This window comes from Pleurodeles waltl, chromosome 10, assembly GCF_031143425.1.
Source record: "Pleurodeles waltl isolate 20211129_DDA chromosome 10, aPleWal1.hap1.20221129, whole genome shotgun sequence".
Lineage (NCBI taxonomy): Eukaryota > Metazoa > Chordata > Amphibia > Caudata > Salamandridae > Pleurodeles > Pleurodeles waltl.
In genome coordinates this window covers 667,674,797-667,695,080 of record NC_090449.1, presented here as the reverse complement: position 1 = coordinate 667,695,080, position 20,284 = coordinate 667,674,797, and the positions used below count along the sequence as shown (strand labels likewise).

Here is a 20,284-nt window from a genome sequence, read left to right as displayed (position 1 = left end):
TCCCTACATACAAGTTGAAGGTTTACAGCTCTGTCTGCCAGCCAGGCACATGGGAAGTGACATAGATAAGGCTACTAGCCATTTGGCCGACAAGGTACAAATGACTTTTTGGGGGAAACGGAGTCCCCTTGGGTCCTATATTCTACTTTCTGGAATGACCTGAGATCAAATCTCAGATATAAGTAAGACCCTTGAACATTTTCTGCTCTAAACTTGACTAGAAGATGGACCAGTTTCATGCTTTCCTGTGTAATTGCTGATCTGATTCTCATGTCCTACACGCCTCCATCTTCACCATAATTTGACGAACAAAGCAGTCGTTTTAAACATTAGCATGAATACAAACTTTACGCAAACCATCTTATCGTGCCTTGTTTCCCATTCCCTTTGCATTATTAAGCAGAAAAACAGGACTGTATGGCACTTTAAAAAAAACACAAAATGAATGCATTGTATAAAACTGTGTTTACCTTCTTCTGATGTAAGAGGGATTAGGCCACGGTTCTTTTCTTTGAATACTGTTGTGGAAATTGGTTCTATTGCTTGTACAGGACACACATGATTAACTGAGGTCAGCACTCCATCTGCAATAGGAATGTTAAAAAAAGAAATTAGTTTTAGCATTTAACACCCCTCTAGGATGAGTAATGGGCATTTAAATGATTGACCAAAAAAAAAAAACTGGATGACTTATCCCACTATAAAAGACTGATTAATGTGACAAACGTGATCGATATGACTGAGCTGATCATTATGTTCCTGAAAGAATAGACACTATTGAAAGTAAAATCAAAAAGTAAATGTCAGCGATGCTGTTCCGTATGTAGCTCCTCCATCAACTCTTCAAAACACAGTTTATTTCTGTTCGGCATGTGTACTTTAAAAAGTCATTAACAATTCAACATGAAGGAAAAGCAAATATAGTGTACCTTCTTATTTTGGAATTCAGGTACACTTACACCAACTGTAACAACTAACAACTCAAGGAGAAACTTTTAGGACCCCTTCCATATCTGAGGGGAATATTGTGATCAAAGAGCTCATGTTACTCCTTTTTTTCTGATGAACAGACTAGAATCCTTACAATACTTAATTTGTGATTTTTTTTGGTTCAGTCCCATGAAAGATACCAACTTACATTAGTACCCGATAAAGACATTCTCTGTAAACTGTGTGCTGGTCAAAGAATGGAAATTTCTGGGCTAGAAAGCCTTTTAGATGAGATAATAGCCACTGAGAAGAAACTAAAAGCATTTAGCAAATGTTGAAAATGTGAACTCCCACTCCTTTGGTGCCTATAATTAAATGTGAATTCCAAGTAGGTGTGTGTATTCTGACATTTCTACAAACAAGAGAAAACCCTTTGAGGTTGACTTCAAATGAAGATACTACAGACAACCCATCAAATTTCTTCCTGCACAGAGATGCCACTAAGTTTTACTGTTTTTCCTGACAAACCACTGATTATTCCAGATTTATTTACTGTACTCCTTAACACTAGAATGTCTAGTAAGCTTCCATTTGTTAGATTTGTGAAATGCCTGCTGACGGTATTCTCCTAGTTAATCTCCTGCCAAACTAGATGGGAAGCTTGAATAGATGTGGAGCTTTGCATGGCTGCTACCAAAACCTAGTGTTTATTTCAATCTGACTAAGAGCTGCTTTGACAAATCTAGATGAATTACTTACCAGTGGTGTGTGCTGACATGGATATTGAATGAAATCATAATTTTAGAAAGTTAGCTTTTCGAGGACCACAGGTCTCTCAAACATGTGGAATCTTGAATGTGGAACGAGGCAGTAGAAGAAGAGCTCTGGAACGGAGATCACTCAAATTCTAAAAAGGAATGAGGTTTCTTTTTCTAATAAAATCCAATACAAAATTCAATGTGAACGATGAAGGTGAAATTATTTTTCGAGAAAAGGCACATTGTAGCTTTCTGACAAAATCTATCCACGTAAATCTCAATGTTAGGATGGACTGCACCACGAGGAGCTTCTATCTAAGGGTGTGTTAGAGAGCCAATCATCACAAGAGTAGCATGAAAATAGATAAGCTAGCTTTATCAATAAGAGGTCATGCTTCTGGCGAGCTCTAACGGCTTTCATCTGAACCCAAAAGACTTCAATAGTTCGTTGTGTGATAAATTCACATCAGGAACCATCAGATGAAATTGAAGAGTATATGAAGGTATACAGTATATGGAAGTAAATATCTAACTGTCTGGAGTATATGATCTGTTTTTTTTTTTTTTCGATGAATATAATGAACATCCATGTTCAGCAAGTTTTCATCAATACTGTTTTTTCTAATGACAAGATGATTAAAGTTATTTATATTGAGTGTCCCACTACATCAGTAGTGCCAGCACACAGAACACAATTGACTGTGATTTTATTTTAATTTAAGCACATTTTGCTGTTTGGTCCATTAGCATTCTTACATCTCTGGATTTTAAAAGTGAATTTCTTAAGCATGAACAAGGAAACTAGGAAGACAAATGCCCTAAAAATCACACAGTGGGCCTTTAAAGAGTGTTATTGAGTAAAAGGGGCTACACTGAAGGTATGAGGTAGCCTCCTGCAATTGGGGTTGGGGAGGGATGGAGAAGCATGGGTTGATGACAAGGGGCAAATGGACTAAACCCATTTCCTTCCAGAATACTAAACCTATCAGTTATTTTTTTAGCAGGCTTTTTCCTCCCTACATTGCCAGCTTATCTTCTTGGATGGACATCTCGCTAGACCGTTTAAAGTTGTATGAGAAATGGCAATAATGTATTTTGAAAAAAAAGATTGTTGTGGGTGGTGGAGCATGTGCTGGCAGTATCAAGAAAACCCCACTTGTGGAGCAGAGTTTACATCAAAGAACTGCAGGAGCTATATGAACAAGTTACTTACCTTCGGTAACGAATTATCTGGTAGAGACTCTAGCTACAGATTCTTTAGCTTAGAATTCCCTGGCTTCAGCTTCGAATCCGGAATTCTTCTGCTGAGCAGTACCCTGCGCGTGCCTTCGGGTTGCATTGGTCGGATCCGTGTGCATCGTCCGGCTCCGAGTGTCGTCGTCAGCTTCGTTGGAGCCGTCTGTGACGTCACGGCCTTCAATATAGGTACCACCCCGGCGTGCGTATGTCAGTTCTTTTCCACAACTTCCCATGCCAGAAGCGCAGTGTCATGGAAGAACCAACTTTTTTCTTTCTTTCTTATTGTCTGAGCAAAATGACATGCCCAGGAGAAAGGGCAAAAATCTGAAAAACCATAGTATATATCCGCAGAGTGGGGAGGCCTGGGTGGGTGTAAGGAATCTGCAGCTAGATAGCGTCTCTATCAGATAATTTGTTACCGAAAGTAAGAAACTTGTTCATCTGATAGAGACTTCTAGCTGCAGATTCCTTACATTAGAATAGATACCCAAGCTAGCACTCCTGGCAGTGGGCTGCAAAGATATATTTCACACAAGGAAGTCCTGTAGGACTGAGCGAGCAAAATGCCCCTCTATTTTCACCTGGTTATCCAGGCAATAGTGTCTTGCTAACGCGTGCAAGGAAGCCCACGTTGCAGCCTGCCCAATGTCTAGTACCGGCACGCCTCTAGCTAAAACCGTGGTAGCAGCTTTCCCCCTTGGAGAGTGAGCTCTCAAGCCCTCAGGAGGCTGCTTCTTAGCCAATGCGTATCAGATTTTAATACAGAGAACGACCCAGCGCGAAATGGTTAGTTTCTGGACTCTCCGACCCTTCTTTGCGCCAATGTACCCCACAAAGAGTTGGTTTCCACCCGGAACTCTTTTGTACGGTCAAGGTAGAACGACAATGCTCTTTTTGGGTCCAGACAGTGGAGACGCTCCTCTTCTTTAGAGGGATGCGTTGGAGCAAAGAAGGTGGGCAGGGTGATATTCTGACCCAGATGGAAAGGGGTCACCACCTTGGGGAGGAGAGAGGCACGAGTTCTGAGGACTACCTTCTCAGGATCTATTGTGAGATTACAGCGGTTTTGATGATAAAGCCTGCATCTCAGTTACTCTCCTGGCAGATGTGATCGCCACTAAGAAGGCTGTTTTGATAGTGTGCAGCCGGAGAGGACAATTATGTAAAGGCTCAAAAGGAGCACAAATAAGAAAAGTAAGCACTAGATTAAGGTCCAACGGAGGAATAAAAAAAAAGCCGTAAGTGGGAACATATGTACAAGCGCTTTTAAGAATCTCTGTAGAATAGGACACTTAAACAAAGACTGTTGATCAGGCAAGCGAAGAAAAGACGATAAGGCAGAAAGTTAGCCCTTGAGAGTCCCTAAGGAGAAACCCTGTTGGGCGATTGTCAGAATGAAAAGAAGGATATTAGAAAGAGAAGAAGAAAGAGGATCAATAGACCTCTCTGTACAATATAATACAAAATGTTTCCAACGGCAGCTGTAAACCGTCTTAGTACAGGGACGCCTCGTTGCCAGAATTATATCACAGACTTTGGGAGGGAGGTCATAAACCATCAACTGCCGCCACTTAATCTCCACACATGAAGCCGCAGAGTTGACAGTTTTCGGGGGGAGAACCTTTCCCTGCTGCTGTGACAGAAGATACTCCCGAAGAGGCAACCTGATTGGAGGACTGATGCTCATTTTGAGAAGCTCTGGATACCAGACTCTTCGTGCCCAATCCGGAGCCACTAGGATTACTTGGGCCCGGTCGTTCTTGATTTTCTTGAGAACTCTGGGCAGAAGTGGTATGGGCAGAAAGGCGTGCAGGAGGCCTGAGCTTCACTTATGACGAAAAGCGTTGCATAGCGATAGCTGCCTTGAAAACTCCAACGCGAAATACTGCTGACATTGTGCGCACTCTTCGGAGGCGAACAGATCTAACCAAGGCTGCCCCACTGCTGAAAGAGTCCTTGCGCCACCTCCGAGTGGAAACACCATTCGTGATCCGCTAAGCATCGCCGGCTGAGTTTGTCTGCTCTGGCGTTCAGAGAACCTGCCAGGTGTTGAGCCACCAGGGTTATGCCCTGCTGTTCCAGCCATGTCCAGAGATGTAGAGCCTCTTGACAAAGGGTCCACGACCCCACACCGCCCTGCTTGTTGCAGTACCACATTGCGGTAGTGTTGTCCATGAACAACGTCTCTTACTTTTACAACAGGAAGAAATGCCTTTAATGCTAGCCGGATCGCCCGGAGCTCCAATAAGTTGATATGGAGCCCGAATTCCACCAGAAACCAGAGGTGCCTGATCTCCACCTCTCCCAGACCGCCGCCCCATCCCAGACATCTATCACTACTGCAAGATCTGGTTGGGGAAGGGAGAGGAGTCTGCCTTTGACCCAATCGCAGTTCACTAACCACCACTGCAGATCCTTTGCAGTTCCCTCCGAGATCTGAAACATGTCGGTAAGATTTCCCTGATGCTAGTCCCATTGGAACTTCAGGTCGCACTGCAGAGCCCTCATATACCATCTGGCGTGTTTGACTAATAGGATGCAGGAAGCTATAAGTCCTAACAGCCTCAGAGTCTGTCTCACCGAAATGCAGGATAGAGGACGAAACATCGGTATCATAACCTGAATATCCTAGACTCGCTGCTCGGGAGGATAGGCCCAAAACTGCACTGTGTCCAGAACAGGTGAGATGAAAAGAAGCTTCTGAGAGGGAGTCAGGTGTGACTTCGGCACGTTTAAAGTGAACCCCAGTGAATGCAGGAGGTCCGCCGTAGTCTGAAGGTGGGTGACGAGAGCCTGGGGCGTCAAAGCCTTCAACAGCCAGTCGTCCAGGAAGGGAAAGACTGAAATACCTAACCTGCGCAGATGAGCTGCCACCACCACCATCACTTTGGTGAACACCCGAGGGGCACTGGTGAGACCGGAGGGGAGCACGGTAAACTGAAAGTGCTCGTGGCACACCTTGAACCGCAAGTAATGCCTGTGGGCGGGCAGAATGGGGATGTGAAAATACACATATGCAAGTCTAACGCTACCATCCAGTCTCCTTGGTCTAGGGCAGACAAGACCTGAGCAATAGTGAGCATCCTGAATTTCTCCTTCTTGAGGAAGAGATTGACGTCCCTTAAATCCAGGATAGGGCAAGGGCCCTTGTTCTTTTTGAGAATCAAAAAGTAGCGGGAACAACAACCACTGCCTACTTCTGACATCGGACCCTTTCTATGGCTCCCTTGGCTAAGAGAGCCATAACTTCCTCGCGGAGTAAGATTAAATGATCCTCCATCAACCGTTCTTTTACTGGAAGAACGGAGGGAGGGAAAGACTAGAGGAGGGAATAGCCCTTCTGTATGATCTGCAAGACCCATTTGTCCGATGTTATGGACTGCCCGTGCGGGAGATGAAATTTAATCCTCCCTCCAACTGGATGGACATGATCTTGCAGAACCATACTAAGAGAGCTTGAACACTGCGGAAGATGGGGGCTGGCTGGTGGCCGACCTCTGGCCAGACCCTCTGGGTCTGACGGTACCATGACCTCGTCCTCGCACGGGATGCTCTGAAGCCGGAGGAAGGTGGCTAATCTGTGGCTGGTGTGGTACTGCGCCCATTCCGAAGCCTCGAAAGACAGACTGCTGTCGAGCCGGTGCTGAAAGGCCCAAGGATCAGGCTGTAGCACAAGAATCCTTGAACCTCTCAAGCGCAGAGTCTGCCTTCTCACCAAAAAAGGCGAGAGCCATCAAAAGGCATGTCCATCAAACTTAACTGGACATCCCCCGAAAGAACAGTAAAACATAGCCAGGAGTGGCTTAATCGGCGCCGTCAAAGTCGGAATCGGCATCGTACGACGTCGTTCCGGCTCCGGATCATCCGGAATGAGGATGAGGTTACCACCACCAGTGGGCGTTGGTGGTGGAAGGAGCGTTGACGTCGGGCCCAGTGCCGGATGAGGTCGACTCTGAGAAACTGGCACCAGTCTGGATCCGATATCGGATCCTGGGGTCCCCAACGGCGCTGAGGTGGAAGCTGCCGATGCCAGATCCGATGGGGCCCCTGCTAACCCCCGTGGGGCCCAAAGACCCACCCAAGGGTGCAGCCTGTTCAAAACAAGGCGCATAGCCTCGTAAAATGCTTTGATTTGAGCTAGGGTCGCTCCGGTCTTCGGAAAAGGAGGAAGACGTGGAGCCAGCCCTGGCGACGGCTCCGCGGAGCTGCACTCGGAACGTCGACATTCCCTGGATGCCTCGTCGGTCGACGGGCGTGGCAAAGTTGAAGTCCGCTTGGACTTCTTCTTCTTTTTGTGCCTCTTACCTGAATGCCCTGAAGACCTCAAATGCGAGGAAGATGACTTGGGGCTCCTGAAGCAGTGCTCGGAAGGAAAAGAACTGACGTACGTGAGCTGGGGTGGTACCTATATAGAAGGCCATGACGTCACAGACGACGCTGACAACGCCACACGGAGCCGGACAACGCCACCCAACAGCGCACGCAGGGTACTGCCTAGCAGAAAAATTACGGATTCGAAGCTGACACCAGGGAATTCTAAGGTCAGGAATCTGCAGCTAGAAGTCTCTATCAGATATTTTTGATATTTACCTTTTGACTGAAGAGATAAGAGACCCTATTGGTGAAGTATGCAGAAGAGAGATTATTAATGTAATGGAAAGCGCAGCAGGCAATTTTAAACAAAATCCAATTCCTTCTTTTGGGGCCACTGGAGGGATCGTCTGGTCTAAGTAATGGACTCCCTTTTTCCTAGCCCCAGAATCAGATTAGCATTATTTAATAGACTCAAATCATCGGAAATATAATAAAGGAGCCCTTTGCTGACCAACTCTCTTCAGGTTCTTCTACTTATTCAATTAAGAAAGAAATATAGTTGACAAGAAAATGTTCTAATTAAGTTGAAATTATGTTACCACTTTAGGAAAACAAAGATGACTTTAATTTTAAAATCACACTGTCTGTGGAAAACACTGTTTTTAATACTCCATTGACAAATTCTGCAAATTACTTCCCATCTTGGATGATGTAAATACCCCCATGAAAGCTGTTTTGTTAATCAACTACGCTATATCACAACTAGGTAAAGGCTCCAAAGATAGAGCCACTACATGAGACAGAACAGAGGTAAGAATACCCGGCACTTGAGGAGTTTTGTTAATGTCACTCTGAGTATCTGAAAGTACAAAGGAAGACTCACAAGGCTTTCATAAAAAAATGAAAAAAACTACCATAGTCCCTTTTACAGTCCAGACAGGCAAATCGTAGGTTGCAAAGAAAACTCAATTTGCTTGTACAACGACCCCTCGTGCAGTTTTGCATCACCAGGGCATACTATGGTTAGTACACTTCAGCCGTTTTGAGTGATGTTTACAACAAGATGCTGCACAAGGCAGAGTGCAACAGAATCCAATGCTACTAGGACAGAAAGCATGGAACGCTAGAACTATGAATGAACTCCACATTGAGGAGGAGAAGAACAAGTTTCTAACCTTCAGTAATGCCTTATCAGGTAGAGACACTGTCTAGCTGCAGATTCCTTACCTTGGAATATTCCCCAGGTGTGAGACCAGATCCAGAGGTATTTGAGCAGTACCCTGCATTGGTAAGTGGTGTAATTTGACTCCACATTGTTTGTGCCAGAAATTACATTCTCAATACCTATCTAGGCACCACCCTGGCAAGTTGACGTCAGTTCATTTCCATACCAGGAAAGTGGAGCTACGATTAGAACTGATCACTTGTGTGAAACACTAAGGTCTCTTAAACTGCTGTCGGATAGCAGAGCATAAGGGATGGGAGGGCAGGTAAGGAATCTGCAGCAAGATAGAGTCTCTACCAGAAAGAATGTTACCAAAGGGAAGTAACTTACTCTTCTGAAACTGACTTCTAGCCTCAGATACCTTACCTTAGAATAGATACCCAAGCAATGCCTCCCTGAAGGTGCGTCTGCAAAGCCAATTTAAGCCAGAAAGTTCTGCATGATCGAACCAAGTGCCTGTTGCAACAGACTGTTCACACGGTAGTGTTGGTAAACGTGTGCAAAGATGCCCACATTGCAGACTGACAGAAATCCAGGCCAGGGACTTCACGGGCTAACGCAGTGGTCACAGCCTCACTCTGGTAAAATGAGTAAACAAACCCTCAGGGGGTTTCTGTTTGTCTAATGCATAATATGTCTTGAGATGGTCCGTTTCTGCACGGCTTTCCCTTTCTTGATTCCTATGTTACCCCACGAAGAGTTGATCATCCGCCTGGAACTCATGGGACCAAGGTAGAACGACAATGCTCTTTTTGGGTGAAGACAGTAGAGTCTCTCCTTCGCTTTGGAGGGGTGAGGTGGAGCACAAAACGTAGTTTGGGTTATGCTCTGGCCTACATGGAAGAGTCACAACCTTGGCATGTGCCCGGAGTACCTGCATATCCGGATAGAAGGTGGTAAAGGGAGGGTTGCTGCTGTAATGGCCATTGAAAGGCAGATTTGATGGTCAATAGCTGAAGAGTGCAATTGTGCAGAGGCTCAAAAATGGTACACATTAAGGAGATTAGCACAAGATTTAGATCTTACTGGGGCATGATCAATCAATCAATCAGGTATTTGTAGAGCACAGCTTATCACCTCGAGGGGTATCCAGGCACTGGGGAGTGACGTTGCTTGATGGCAGCCTCTTATAAAAATAAAATAAAAAAAAAGGTCTTGAGCTTCTTCCTGTAGTCAGGGAGGGAGTGGGTGGTTCGCAGGTGGAGAGGGAGGTCGTTCCAGGCATTGGCGGTAAGGTGAGAGAAGGAAAAGCCTCCGCAGTGGCTCAGGCAGACTCGTGGACGAAAACAGTAACCTGGGGGTTAGTAACTGAGCACGAAGGAAATCCCTGCTGGGCCAATTATAGAGCAAACAGAAGACCCTTAGAGAGAGGTGCAGAAATAGGGTTGATGTTTCTAGAATCCCATCATGCCACAAACGTACCCCAACAGCAGGGGTATACCGACTTGGTGGCGGAACACCTGGCTGCCAGAATAACATCACAGACTTTGGAAGGAAGGTCAAAAGCTGTCAACTGTCTCCATTTAATCACCACATATGAAGGTGTAGGGTGCACAGGTGAAGGGCGCAGAACCCTCCCCTGTTGTTGTGACAGCATGATCCGGTGACCGATGGTCATGCTCAACGTTCAGGATACAAGATTCTTTGTGCCAAATCCAGAGCCAACAGAATAACTTAGGATGGTCATTCCTAATCTTTCTGAGAATTCTGGGCAGGAGTGGTATAGGCAGGCGGACAGGAGGCTGGAGCGCCACTAAGAAAACAGTGTCTCCAAATGAGAGTTGCCTTGAAAACTCCACTGAGCAACATTGCTGACATTATGCATTCTCCAAGGGTGGCAAACAGATCTAACCAAGGCTCTCCCCACTGCTGAAAGAGGCCATGCACCATTTCTGAGTGGGATGCCATTTGTGATCTGATAGGCATGCTTGACTGAATTTGTCTGCCCCGGATTTCAGAGTCCAGAGATGCAGAGCTCCTTGACAAAGGGTCCACGACCCCACCCCACCCTCTTTGTTGAAGTACCACATGGAGGTGGTGTTGTCCATGGACACCTGCACCAGCCTTCCCTTGACCGAAGGAAGAAAGGCTTTTAATGCCAAGCAAATCACCCGACACTCCAACAGGTTGATGTGGAGCCCGGACTCCGCGAGCAACCAGAGTTCTCTGATCTCCCGATCTGCCAGATGGCTGCCCAATTTAATAAGTGTCACAAGTGCCACCACTGTCAGCTCTAGTTGGGGAAAAGAGAGGGGTCGCCACTGACCCAATTGTGGTTCGGCAGGTATCACTGCAGATCGTTTGCAGGTGCCTTTGTGATCTGGATCATGTCAGAGAGATTCCTCTAATGCTGCTCCCACAGGAACTTCAGATCCCACTGCAGAGCCCGAATATGCCAATAGGCATGGGTTACAAGCAGGATGGAGGAGGCCCAACAACCTCAGGGTCAATCTCATTGAAATCCAGGATGGACACTTAAACATCAATATACCCTGAATATCCTGGTTTTGTCGTTTAGGAGGACAGGATCAAAACAGCACTGTATCTAGAACAGCTCAGAAAAAAAGGGAGCGTTTTAGAGGGGGGTCAGGTGTGACTCTGGCACATTCACAGTAAATCTCAGCTTGGGAGAGTATGACTCTTCCGAAACCATAGGCATCACTTTCGCAACCGAATACCAGATCGTATAGGAATGCTGGCTCAAAAGGCACAAGGTGTTCACCGATCCCAGTACAACGCTGATGGAAGAGAACATTCCATTGCCAAAGGTATCCAGAGCCATGGATTCCCTATCTGGTGGAATGACTGGGAACATGCCAGACCTGATTATAGAGGTTGAGTCTTGGACCACCAAACTTTCCGGTGTGGGGTGCTAGGTAAGGAAATTGGAGTCCCCAGGAGTGGGGTGATGGTGGGCAAGAGTCCTATGCACATGAGCCCCTGTGCAGGGCTTGGACCAGGCCTCAAGTAGGACACTGGTAAGGGCTTCATTAAAGGAGAGTGAAGGTTTGGATGGGGTGACTGCCAGCTGAAGCACCTCTGTCAAGACATTCATTTTGACTACCACAGAGGGTGGCTGAAGGTCCAAGACCAAAGCAAAAGAGGCTCCTCCCTCCTTAGACACAATAGGAGGGGAGACCAAGCCAGTGTCAAATGAGGTGTCTAACCCACTGACCTCTGACAGTTCCTCATACCAGTTGTCATCATTCTCCTCTAGGGGATGATGCTATCAATAAGAGTCCTAAGACCCCTCCCATTCGTCTCCCTCTCAAGGCCTGTCAAAGGCAAAAGAGACTGGCTCTGATTCAGACAGCCTGGACCCGGTCTGTGCCAGACAACACCTAACCGGTTCCCTGTCGGAGTCTGTATTAACGATGAAGATGGTGTCCTCTTGGGATGTCAGCACTAGAGCGGGCGCCAGGGAAGGTCTCAGTCTCACCTGCAGCTCTGCTCCAGATCCAACACGTTATCCCTAGGGGCTGACTGACTCCAAAGGCAAACCAGGCAGCTAAGATCCAGTTTGGGCCCAGTCTGAGCCTGTGGGGCCCAAAGGTGCTCCCGAGGGGCCAGGCCAACCAAATATGAGGTGCATGGCCTCATAAAATTCTTTAAGTTGAGCAGGGATTGCTCCGGCTCCAGGAAAGTCAGCAGAGCCCAGAGGGAACCCTTGTTCAGCTGAAGTGCGAGTCCTGGAGTGCCGAAGGCCCCGTGCCTCATCATAAGATTTTAAAGGGCACGGCGAAGTCAAAGACTCCTTCATCATCTTTGACTTCTTACTTTTGTGGAACTTACATAACAACTTACAGCAGGATGATGATCTGCGGGTGCAGCCCCATGAACGATCCCAGGACCTTCTGCATGATCAGGAGCTTGAGCACCGCGGGGTCGTCTGACATCAGGTGGCGAGGAGCTTGAAGGATCACCTCCTCAGCACTTTCAGGTGCATGTGCCGGCAGTGCTCGTAGGTCTTGGAGTGGTGGTGCTTCTCCAAGCACCACAAACAAACGAACTGTGGGTCTATCAAAGACATCTGCATGTGACAGGCACCACACAGTTTGAAACCAGCCAGTTTCTTTGCAGACATCCTGTCACATCAGGAGAGAAAATTTGTCAAAAAAAGGGTTAGACAAAAGTCAAGAAAAAAAAACAGTCAAATAACAACTGAGGGTAGCTCTTCACAGACTCGAGCTATTTGGTGCAGAAAGGGAAAAAACTGACCTTAATGCACTGAGGTGGCATCTATATAATTACTGTTAGACCTTTCATCCTTGGCATGGTCTCTGTAAGGAAAGGCCTCCTTGGCATGGTTACCCCCTAACATTTTGCCTTTGCTGATGCTAAGTTATGATTTGAAAGTGTGCTGGGACCCTGCTAACCAGGCCCCAGCACCAGTGTTCTTTCCCTAAACTGTACCTTTGTCTCCACAACTGGCACAACCCTGGCACTCAGATAAGTCCCTTGGAACTGGTAAGCCCTGGTACCAAGGGCCCTGATGCCAGGGAAGGTCTCTAAGGGCTGCAGCATGTCTTATGCCACCCTGGGGACCCCTTACTCAGCACATGCACACTGCCTCACAGCTTGTGTGTGCTGGTGGGGAGAAAATGACTAAGTCGAAATGGCACTCTCCTCAGAGTGCCATGCCAACCTCACACTGCCTGTGGCATAGGTAAGTCACCCCTCTAGCAGGCCTTACAGCCCTAAGGCAGGGTGCACTATACCACTGATGAGGGCCTATGTGCATGAGCACTCTGCCCCTACAGTGTCTAAGCAAAACCTTAGACATTGTAAGTGCAGGGTAGCCATAAGAGTATATGGGCTGGGAGTTTGTCAAACATGAACTCCACAGTTCCATAATGGCTACACTGAAAACTTGGAAGTTTGGTATCAAACGTCTCAGCACAATAACTGCACACTGATGCCAGTGTGCAATTTATTGTAACATACACCCAGAGGGCATCTTATAGATGCCCCCTGAATACCTACCCGACTTCTAGTGTAGGCTGACCAGTTTCTGCCAGCCTGCCACACACCAGACATGTTGCTGGCCAGCCACATGGGGAGAGTGCCTTTGTCACTCTGTGGCCAGGAACAAAGCCTGTACTGGGTGGAGGTGCTTCTCACCTCCCCCTGCAGGAACTGTAACACCTGGCGGTGAGCCTCAAAGGCTCACCCCTTTTGTTACAGTGCCCCAGGGCACCCTAGCTAGTGGAGATGCCCGCCCCTCCGGCCACTGCCCCCACTTTTGGCGGCAAGGCTGGAGGAGATAATGAGAAAAACAAGGAGGAGTCACCCACCAGTCAGGACAGCCCCTAAGGTGCCCTGAGCTGAGGTGGCCCCTGCCTTTAGAAATCCTCCATCTTAAGTATGGAGGATTCCCCCAATACGATTGTGGATGTGCGCCCCTCCCCACAGGGAGGTGTAGCCACCCTCAAGGACAGTAGCCATTGGCTACTGCCCTCCCAGACCTAAACACACCCCTAAATTCAGTATTTAGGGGCTCCCCAGATCCCAAGAAATCAGATTCCTGCAACCTGAAGAAACAAGAAGGACTGCTGACCTACAATCCTGCAAAGAAGGAGGAAGACGACAACTGCTTTGGCCCCAGCCCTACTGGCCTGTCTCCAACTTCGAAAACCTGCTCCAGCGACGCATCCGACAGGGACCAGTGACCTCTGAAGCCTCAGAGGACTGCCTTGGACTAAAGGACCAAGAAACTCCCCTGAACAGCGGCCCTGTTCAAAACCAGCTACTTCTTTGCAACAGAGAAACAACTTTCCAAGACTGCGTGTTTCCCGCCAGAAGCGTAAGGCTTCACACTCTGCACCAGACGCCCCCGGCTCGAGATTAAGGGAACCAACATCCCAGGGAGGACTCCCCAGCGACTGCGAGCCAGTGAGTAACCAGAGACGACCCCGCTAAGCCCCCACAGCGACACCTGCAGAGAGAATCCAGAGGCTCCCCCTGACCGCGACTGCCTGTAACAAGGGACCCGACGCCTAGAACCAACACTGCACCCGCAGCCCCTAGGACCTGAAGGAACCAAATTTCAGTGCAGGAGTGACCCCCAGGCGACCCTCTACCTTGCCCAGGTGGTGGCTGTCCCGAGAAGCCCCCCCTGTGCCTGCCTGCACCGCTAGAGTGACCCCTGGGTCCCTCCATTGAAACCAATACAAAACCCGACGCCTGGTTTGCCCACTGCACCCGGCCGCCCCTGTGCCACTGAGGGTGTGTTTTGTGTGCCTACTTGTGTCCCCCCCCAGTGCTCTACGAACCCCCCCTGGTCTGTCCCCCCCCCCCCCAAGAACGCAGGTACTTAACTGCTGGCAGACTGGAACCGGAGTACCCCTGTTCTCCATAGGTGCCTATGTGTTTTGGGCACCTGTTTGACCTCTGCACCTGACCGGCCCTGAGCTGCTGGTGTGGTAACTTTGGGGTTGCCTTGAACCCCCAACGGTGGGCTGCTTATGCCCCAGAACTGAGACTTGTAAGTGTTTTACTTACCTCCTAATCTAACCTTTACTTACCTCCCCAGGAACTGTTGATTTCTGCACTGTGTCCACTTCGAAAATAGGTTATTGCCATTTTTACAAAGACTGTATACAATATTGCTTTTATTCCAAGTTCCTAAAGTATCTAAGTGAAGTACCTTGCATTTAAAGTGTTTAATGTAAATCTTGAACCTGTGGTTCTTACAATAAACTAAAAACATATATTTTTCAATATAAAAACCTATTGGCCTGGATTAAGTCTTTGAGTGTGTGTTCCTCATTTACTGCCTGTGTGTGTACAACAAATGCTTAACACTACCCTCTGATAAGCCTACTGTTCGACCACACTACCACAAAATAGAGCATTAGAAATATCTAATCTTACCTCTAAGGGGAACCATTGGACTCTGTGCAAACTATTTCTTACTTTGAAATAGTATATACAGAGCCAACTTCCTACAGCCTCCCTTAACTTTTTGCCTCTGTTCCCCAGGTTGTTGATGTGTGCTGGACTCTGATTTTGCTCTTTTTGTTACTCTGTGCACTTTACTACTGCTAACCAGTGCTAAAGTGCAAGTGCTCCTTTACAAAATGTGTATGTAATTGGCTTATCCATGATTGGCTTATCTGATTTACTAGTAAGTCCCTAGTAAAGTGCACTAGAGGTGCCAGGGCCTGTAAATTGAATACTACTAGTGGGCCTGCAGCACTGGTTGTGCCACCCACATAAGTAGCTCTGTAATCATGTCTCAGACCTGCCACTGAAGTGTCTGTGTGTGCAGTTTTAACTGTAAATTCGACTTGGCAAGTGTACCCACTTGCCAGGCCTAAACCTTCCCTTGTCTTACATGTAAGGCACCCCTAAGGTAGGCCCTAGGGAGCCCCAAGGGCAGGGTGCAGGGTATGGTAAAGGTAGGACATAAAGCAATGTGTTTTATATGTCCTGACAGTGAAATATGGCTAAATTCGTTTTTCACTGTGTCAAGGCCTGTCCCTCTCAGAGGTTAATGAATAAAGTGTAGGTTCCCTTTGGGAGCGATGGACATGTGGAGTTTGGGGTCTCTGAGCTCACAATTTAAGTAAAAAAGTTGATTTTAAGATTGTATGTTTGAGAATGCCACTTTTAGAAAGTGAGCATTTTCTTGCCTATACCATTTCGGAGATTCTGCCTGTTTGTGGATTCCCTGTCTGGGTCAGTTTGACAGTTGGGCTGGTTGCACCTCACACTAGACAGTGACACAAAGGGAGCTGGGGTGTAGCTTGCATATCCTGATGATACTTCTGGAAACAAGAGAAACCTCTGCCTGGAGAAGAGCTGAAGACCTGCCCTGTCTGTGACTGTGCTTTGTGGAGCTATCCTGCAGTTGCTGCTTCTGCCAGAGTAAGAGGACAAAGACTAGACTTTGTGTGCCTTCCATCTTGTGAAGATCTCCAAGGGCTTGATTTAGAGCTTGCCTCCTTTTGTTTGAAGTCTCAGGGACAGCAAAGACTTCTCTCTGCCAGCACCTGGAGTCTCTGGAGAGACTCCTATTCTGCCCTGTGGTGCCCATCCAGTTCCTGGGACCCTGAAAGAAGAAGTTGGCAGCCTAAGAGGAGGAAATCCACGCATTGAGCGCTGTGTTGGGAAAAGATCAACGCGACTCCGATCTGCGGCTGAAGAAACGATGCGCCGCCGGCTCTGCGGCTGAAAGTCGACACTCGGCGTAAACGCGACTGAAGAATCGACGCACGGAGCTGGGGAAACGACACGCGGCATCGCTGATGGAGACTCGGAGATCGAAACCCGCACTGCACGTTTTTTTAATCATCGTGCGGCTGGATTTCCGACACAAGTACCGCTGGGCGTGTAAAAACAATGCAAGGCCTGCCCGGACCCAAGAGTGCTGACCAGATCAACGCTTCGCTCTCCTACGGAAAGAAGAAACGACGCGTCTGACCAAAGGGGAGGAGAAATGACGCTAGGTCTTGCTCGTGAGTTAAATCGACGCATCGCGAGCCCTTTTTGACACACACTCACCAGTGTGGGGTTATTTTTGACGCACCCAAGGTACATTTTCACGCTAACAGTGTTAGTGTGTGTTTTAAACTACATAACAACTCTTTTTACCTTTTAACTGATAACTTGACTTGAGTATTTCCTATGTTTCTAAACCCTGTTTGTCATTTTGTAGTTTTTTCTTTCACTTACTGTGTGTGTTGGTACAAATACTTTACACCTAGCACTCTGAAGTTAAGCCTACTGCTCTGCCAAGCTACAAATGGGGTAAGCAGGGGTTAGCTGAGGGTGATTCTCTTTTATCCTGTCTAGAGTGAGGGTCCTTGCTTGAACAGGGGGTAACCTGACTGTCAACCAAAGGCCCCATTTCTAACAAGTACCATGCATTTCATGTCATTTTCAACATAGATGAGGCAGATGCAAATCTGAATGAAGCCACAAACCTCCAGATCCAGTCTCATGCCTGGGGAAAATTCTAAGTTAAGGAATCTGCGCCTAGAAGTCTCTATCAGATGGTCTATTTACAAAACCATCCTAGGCCAATTCAGAGCCACCAGAATGGTTGTGTGATCAAACAAAAACAATTTCCTACCATAGGTCGGTACCTTGATTTAACCAGGAAAGAAGCTGCCATTCCACAAATATTGGCAAGGACATTTTCAAAGCCTCAGATTCTGTAGAAACGTACAGAGAAAAATTAATTCTCTAAATCTAAATGTCCAAGAGTTTCTCAGAATGGGATTGACTCTCATTAGTCTGTGTAAGTATTACAATTTGTGAAGCCACTGTTGCTTTGGAACCAAAGGCATTGATTGGGGGTTAGCAAAGATACAGTTAACTTTACCATAGACTCATAGAAACGTTACATCTAGATTGGACTCTCTGCCAAGGCTTCTCACAGTTGGCCATGCCTTGAGAGGAATTCACGACTCTAAAATCAATGGGTTAAGGTAACAAACTAATCAAACAATCAAGTGGCCAGTGGCACGGTAACTTGATCTACACTGTGGAACAGACACAGTAGCATCAGTGAGGCCAGCTGCTATTGTAGTAAAACTAAACTCCACATTATAACATAGTGCTGGACCCCTAAGCTGCCTTGGATACCATCAGTCATCCCATCATCATCCCTCCCTGAGCCAAATCCAGAAGACTCAAATGGGATTCACAGACAGCATCCTTCACTGATTTTCTTCTACCCATCCAACAGACACTAATTCATTCACATCAGGAACTCTAAGTCCCAGATGATGCCTATCACCTATGAAACAATATAGGGTCCCATCTTTTCCCTTTCATTTTCTAACTGAAGATGGACCACTTTAGCACTCTGCTCACCAATAATAGCATTCATATTAAGAAACAGGCAGATGTCAGACAAGTCTACTTCAAAGATTATTTTTCTTCAAACATCCAAAGCCTGAAACACTATCTGCAATTCATCCAGTCCTGAATGTCCAGCATCTAGCTGAAGCTCAAGATCCGATTTCTACTATTCATCAAGTAGAAACCAGTCTACCTGTATCAATGATATGAACTGGGAAATATTTAAACCCTAGCTTTCACTTAATGCCCAGACACTTGGAATCACTCTAAAACTCAAGGGTCCAAACTTCAACCTTAAGAAAGACATTGCTAAGAAAATAAAGAAGGCCTGGTACCAGATCTCTTTAATTAATTAAGAAAAAACATTCATCCCAGAATGCAACTTCAGGTTTACTCTTCAGGCCCTTGTACCGGCAGACGCCACAGTGTCCCCACTTGTTAAGGGTAAACTTAAACGCCTCAGCACACCTCATCAAGAGCCTGAACAAATATGACCTCAGCACCTCGACCATGATGGGACTCCACTGGCTCACGTTGTCAGCATGCATCTTCAAAACAAGTTGTATCATTTACAAACACCACCACAACCGGTCCCCCTGCCTATCTGACTGACAAGCTCACCACCTCCGTTGGGTCTTGGCACATCCTTAGCCAGGACTCAATTAGGCTGAGACAAAGAAGTGTAAAAAAAGAAGAAAAAAAAAAGAAAAAAACGCAGCAACAGGTTGTTACAAGCAAGCATCACACACCTTGGCTATTTGCTGCAGCTCTTGATCGCCAAAGGCTCTTTGCTCATGGAATGTCAAAGAAATTCCAACTTCCTCAGCTGTTTCAAATGCTGGATGCCAATTTTAGCACTGATCCCAGAGAGTTTCAGAGTCCTACACACTGGTGTAGAAAAGGGAACCAAGAGGTCAAGTTTGATTCTGAGATAAATTTTGAATCACAGATCAAGGCCTTGTTTAGTTACAGTTTCCAGACTATGAAATAACTGAGACGTATGCTATACCTCATTCCTATGGATGACCAAAGAACCATTGACCATGCCTGTATTACTTCAAAATTGAATAACTTTAATAGTCTGTATTTACGCCTCCTGAATTCTCTGATCCAACGTATTCAGATTATTCAAAATGCAGTGGCCCTTTTGACTTTAAGATTTCTCCTTGGATTTCTATTTCAAACCACATGCAACAACTCCATTGGCTGCCTATTAAAAGCAGAATACAATTTAAGGCTCTTACTTTTGTACTTCAAATCTTCAACCAAAAAGGTCCCTGCTACCTCAGGAATAAGTTTAAAGTTTTGATGCAATAATGCTCTTTGTGCTCCAACCACTGCAAACTATTTTCTATACCTATATATATAAGGCCAGGAGCGAGGGTCGCTCTTTTTCCAACTTGGCAGTCAGATTGTGGAATGCCTTGGCTCTGACCCTTAAAAGTTCACTCTCTGAATCAATTTTCAGGAAGAATCTAAAAACCTACTTGTTCGACTCCTCCTAATAGTTAGTCTTTTGATACCTCTGACTCAATTAGTTCTACTGCAAGCGGTGGGACACCTTTTTGGTAGCTCTTGCGCCAAAGAAATGCTTTGTATTGTCTTGTATAAAGAGAACATATATGATACTGACAATTTGTTATGTCCTGCTGGTGACACTAATGCAACAACACAAAAGTGCCACCTCCTGAGGTCCTCTGACCGAACGTAAAATGTTTTCCATTGTACCAGTCTACAGATGAGACATTTCAAAAACAAAGAATCTGTTTTTTGAGCTTCCAATTGTGCAGAAAGGTGTGCTTTTTGTTTCCCATAATGCCAGCTGCTTTGCACGTATATTGGGAAGTGTGCATTAATTATTATTATAAGTGGAAGCTGATTCCTGGTTTGAGAATCACTTTTTCCTACACCCCAAGTCAATTACTCATGGCTTGTTCACCTTATTCCCTATATGCACTCTGGGGTAAATTGGGACATATTAAACCTTAAGACACTTTGTGCACATCCG

The 20,284-nt window shown here is 46.4% G+C and overlaps 1 protein-coding gene across 2 annotated transcripts in view; it reads right to left on the bottom strand.

Annotated features, from left to right (window-relative positions):
* The window catches only part of DYNC2I1 (dynein 2 intermediate chain 1), a 436,420-nt gene that overhangs the window by 137,810 nt on the left and 278,326 nt on the right, over positions 1 to 20,284 (bottom strand). For both annotated transcript variants that reach the window (XM_069211167.1, XM_069211168.1), the window contains one exon: positions 471 to 584. In XM_069211167.1, the coding sequence (XP_069067268.1) occupies positions 471 to 584 (114 nt within the window). The remainder of the gene's footprint in view (positions 1 to 470; positions 585 to 20,284) is intronic.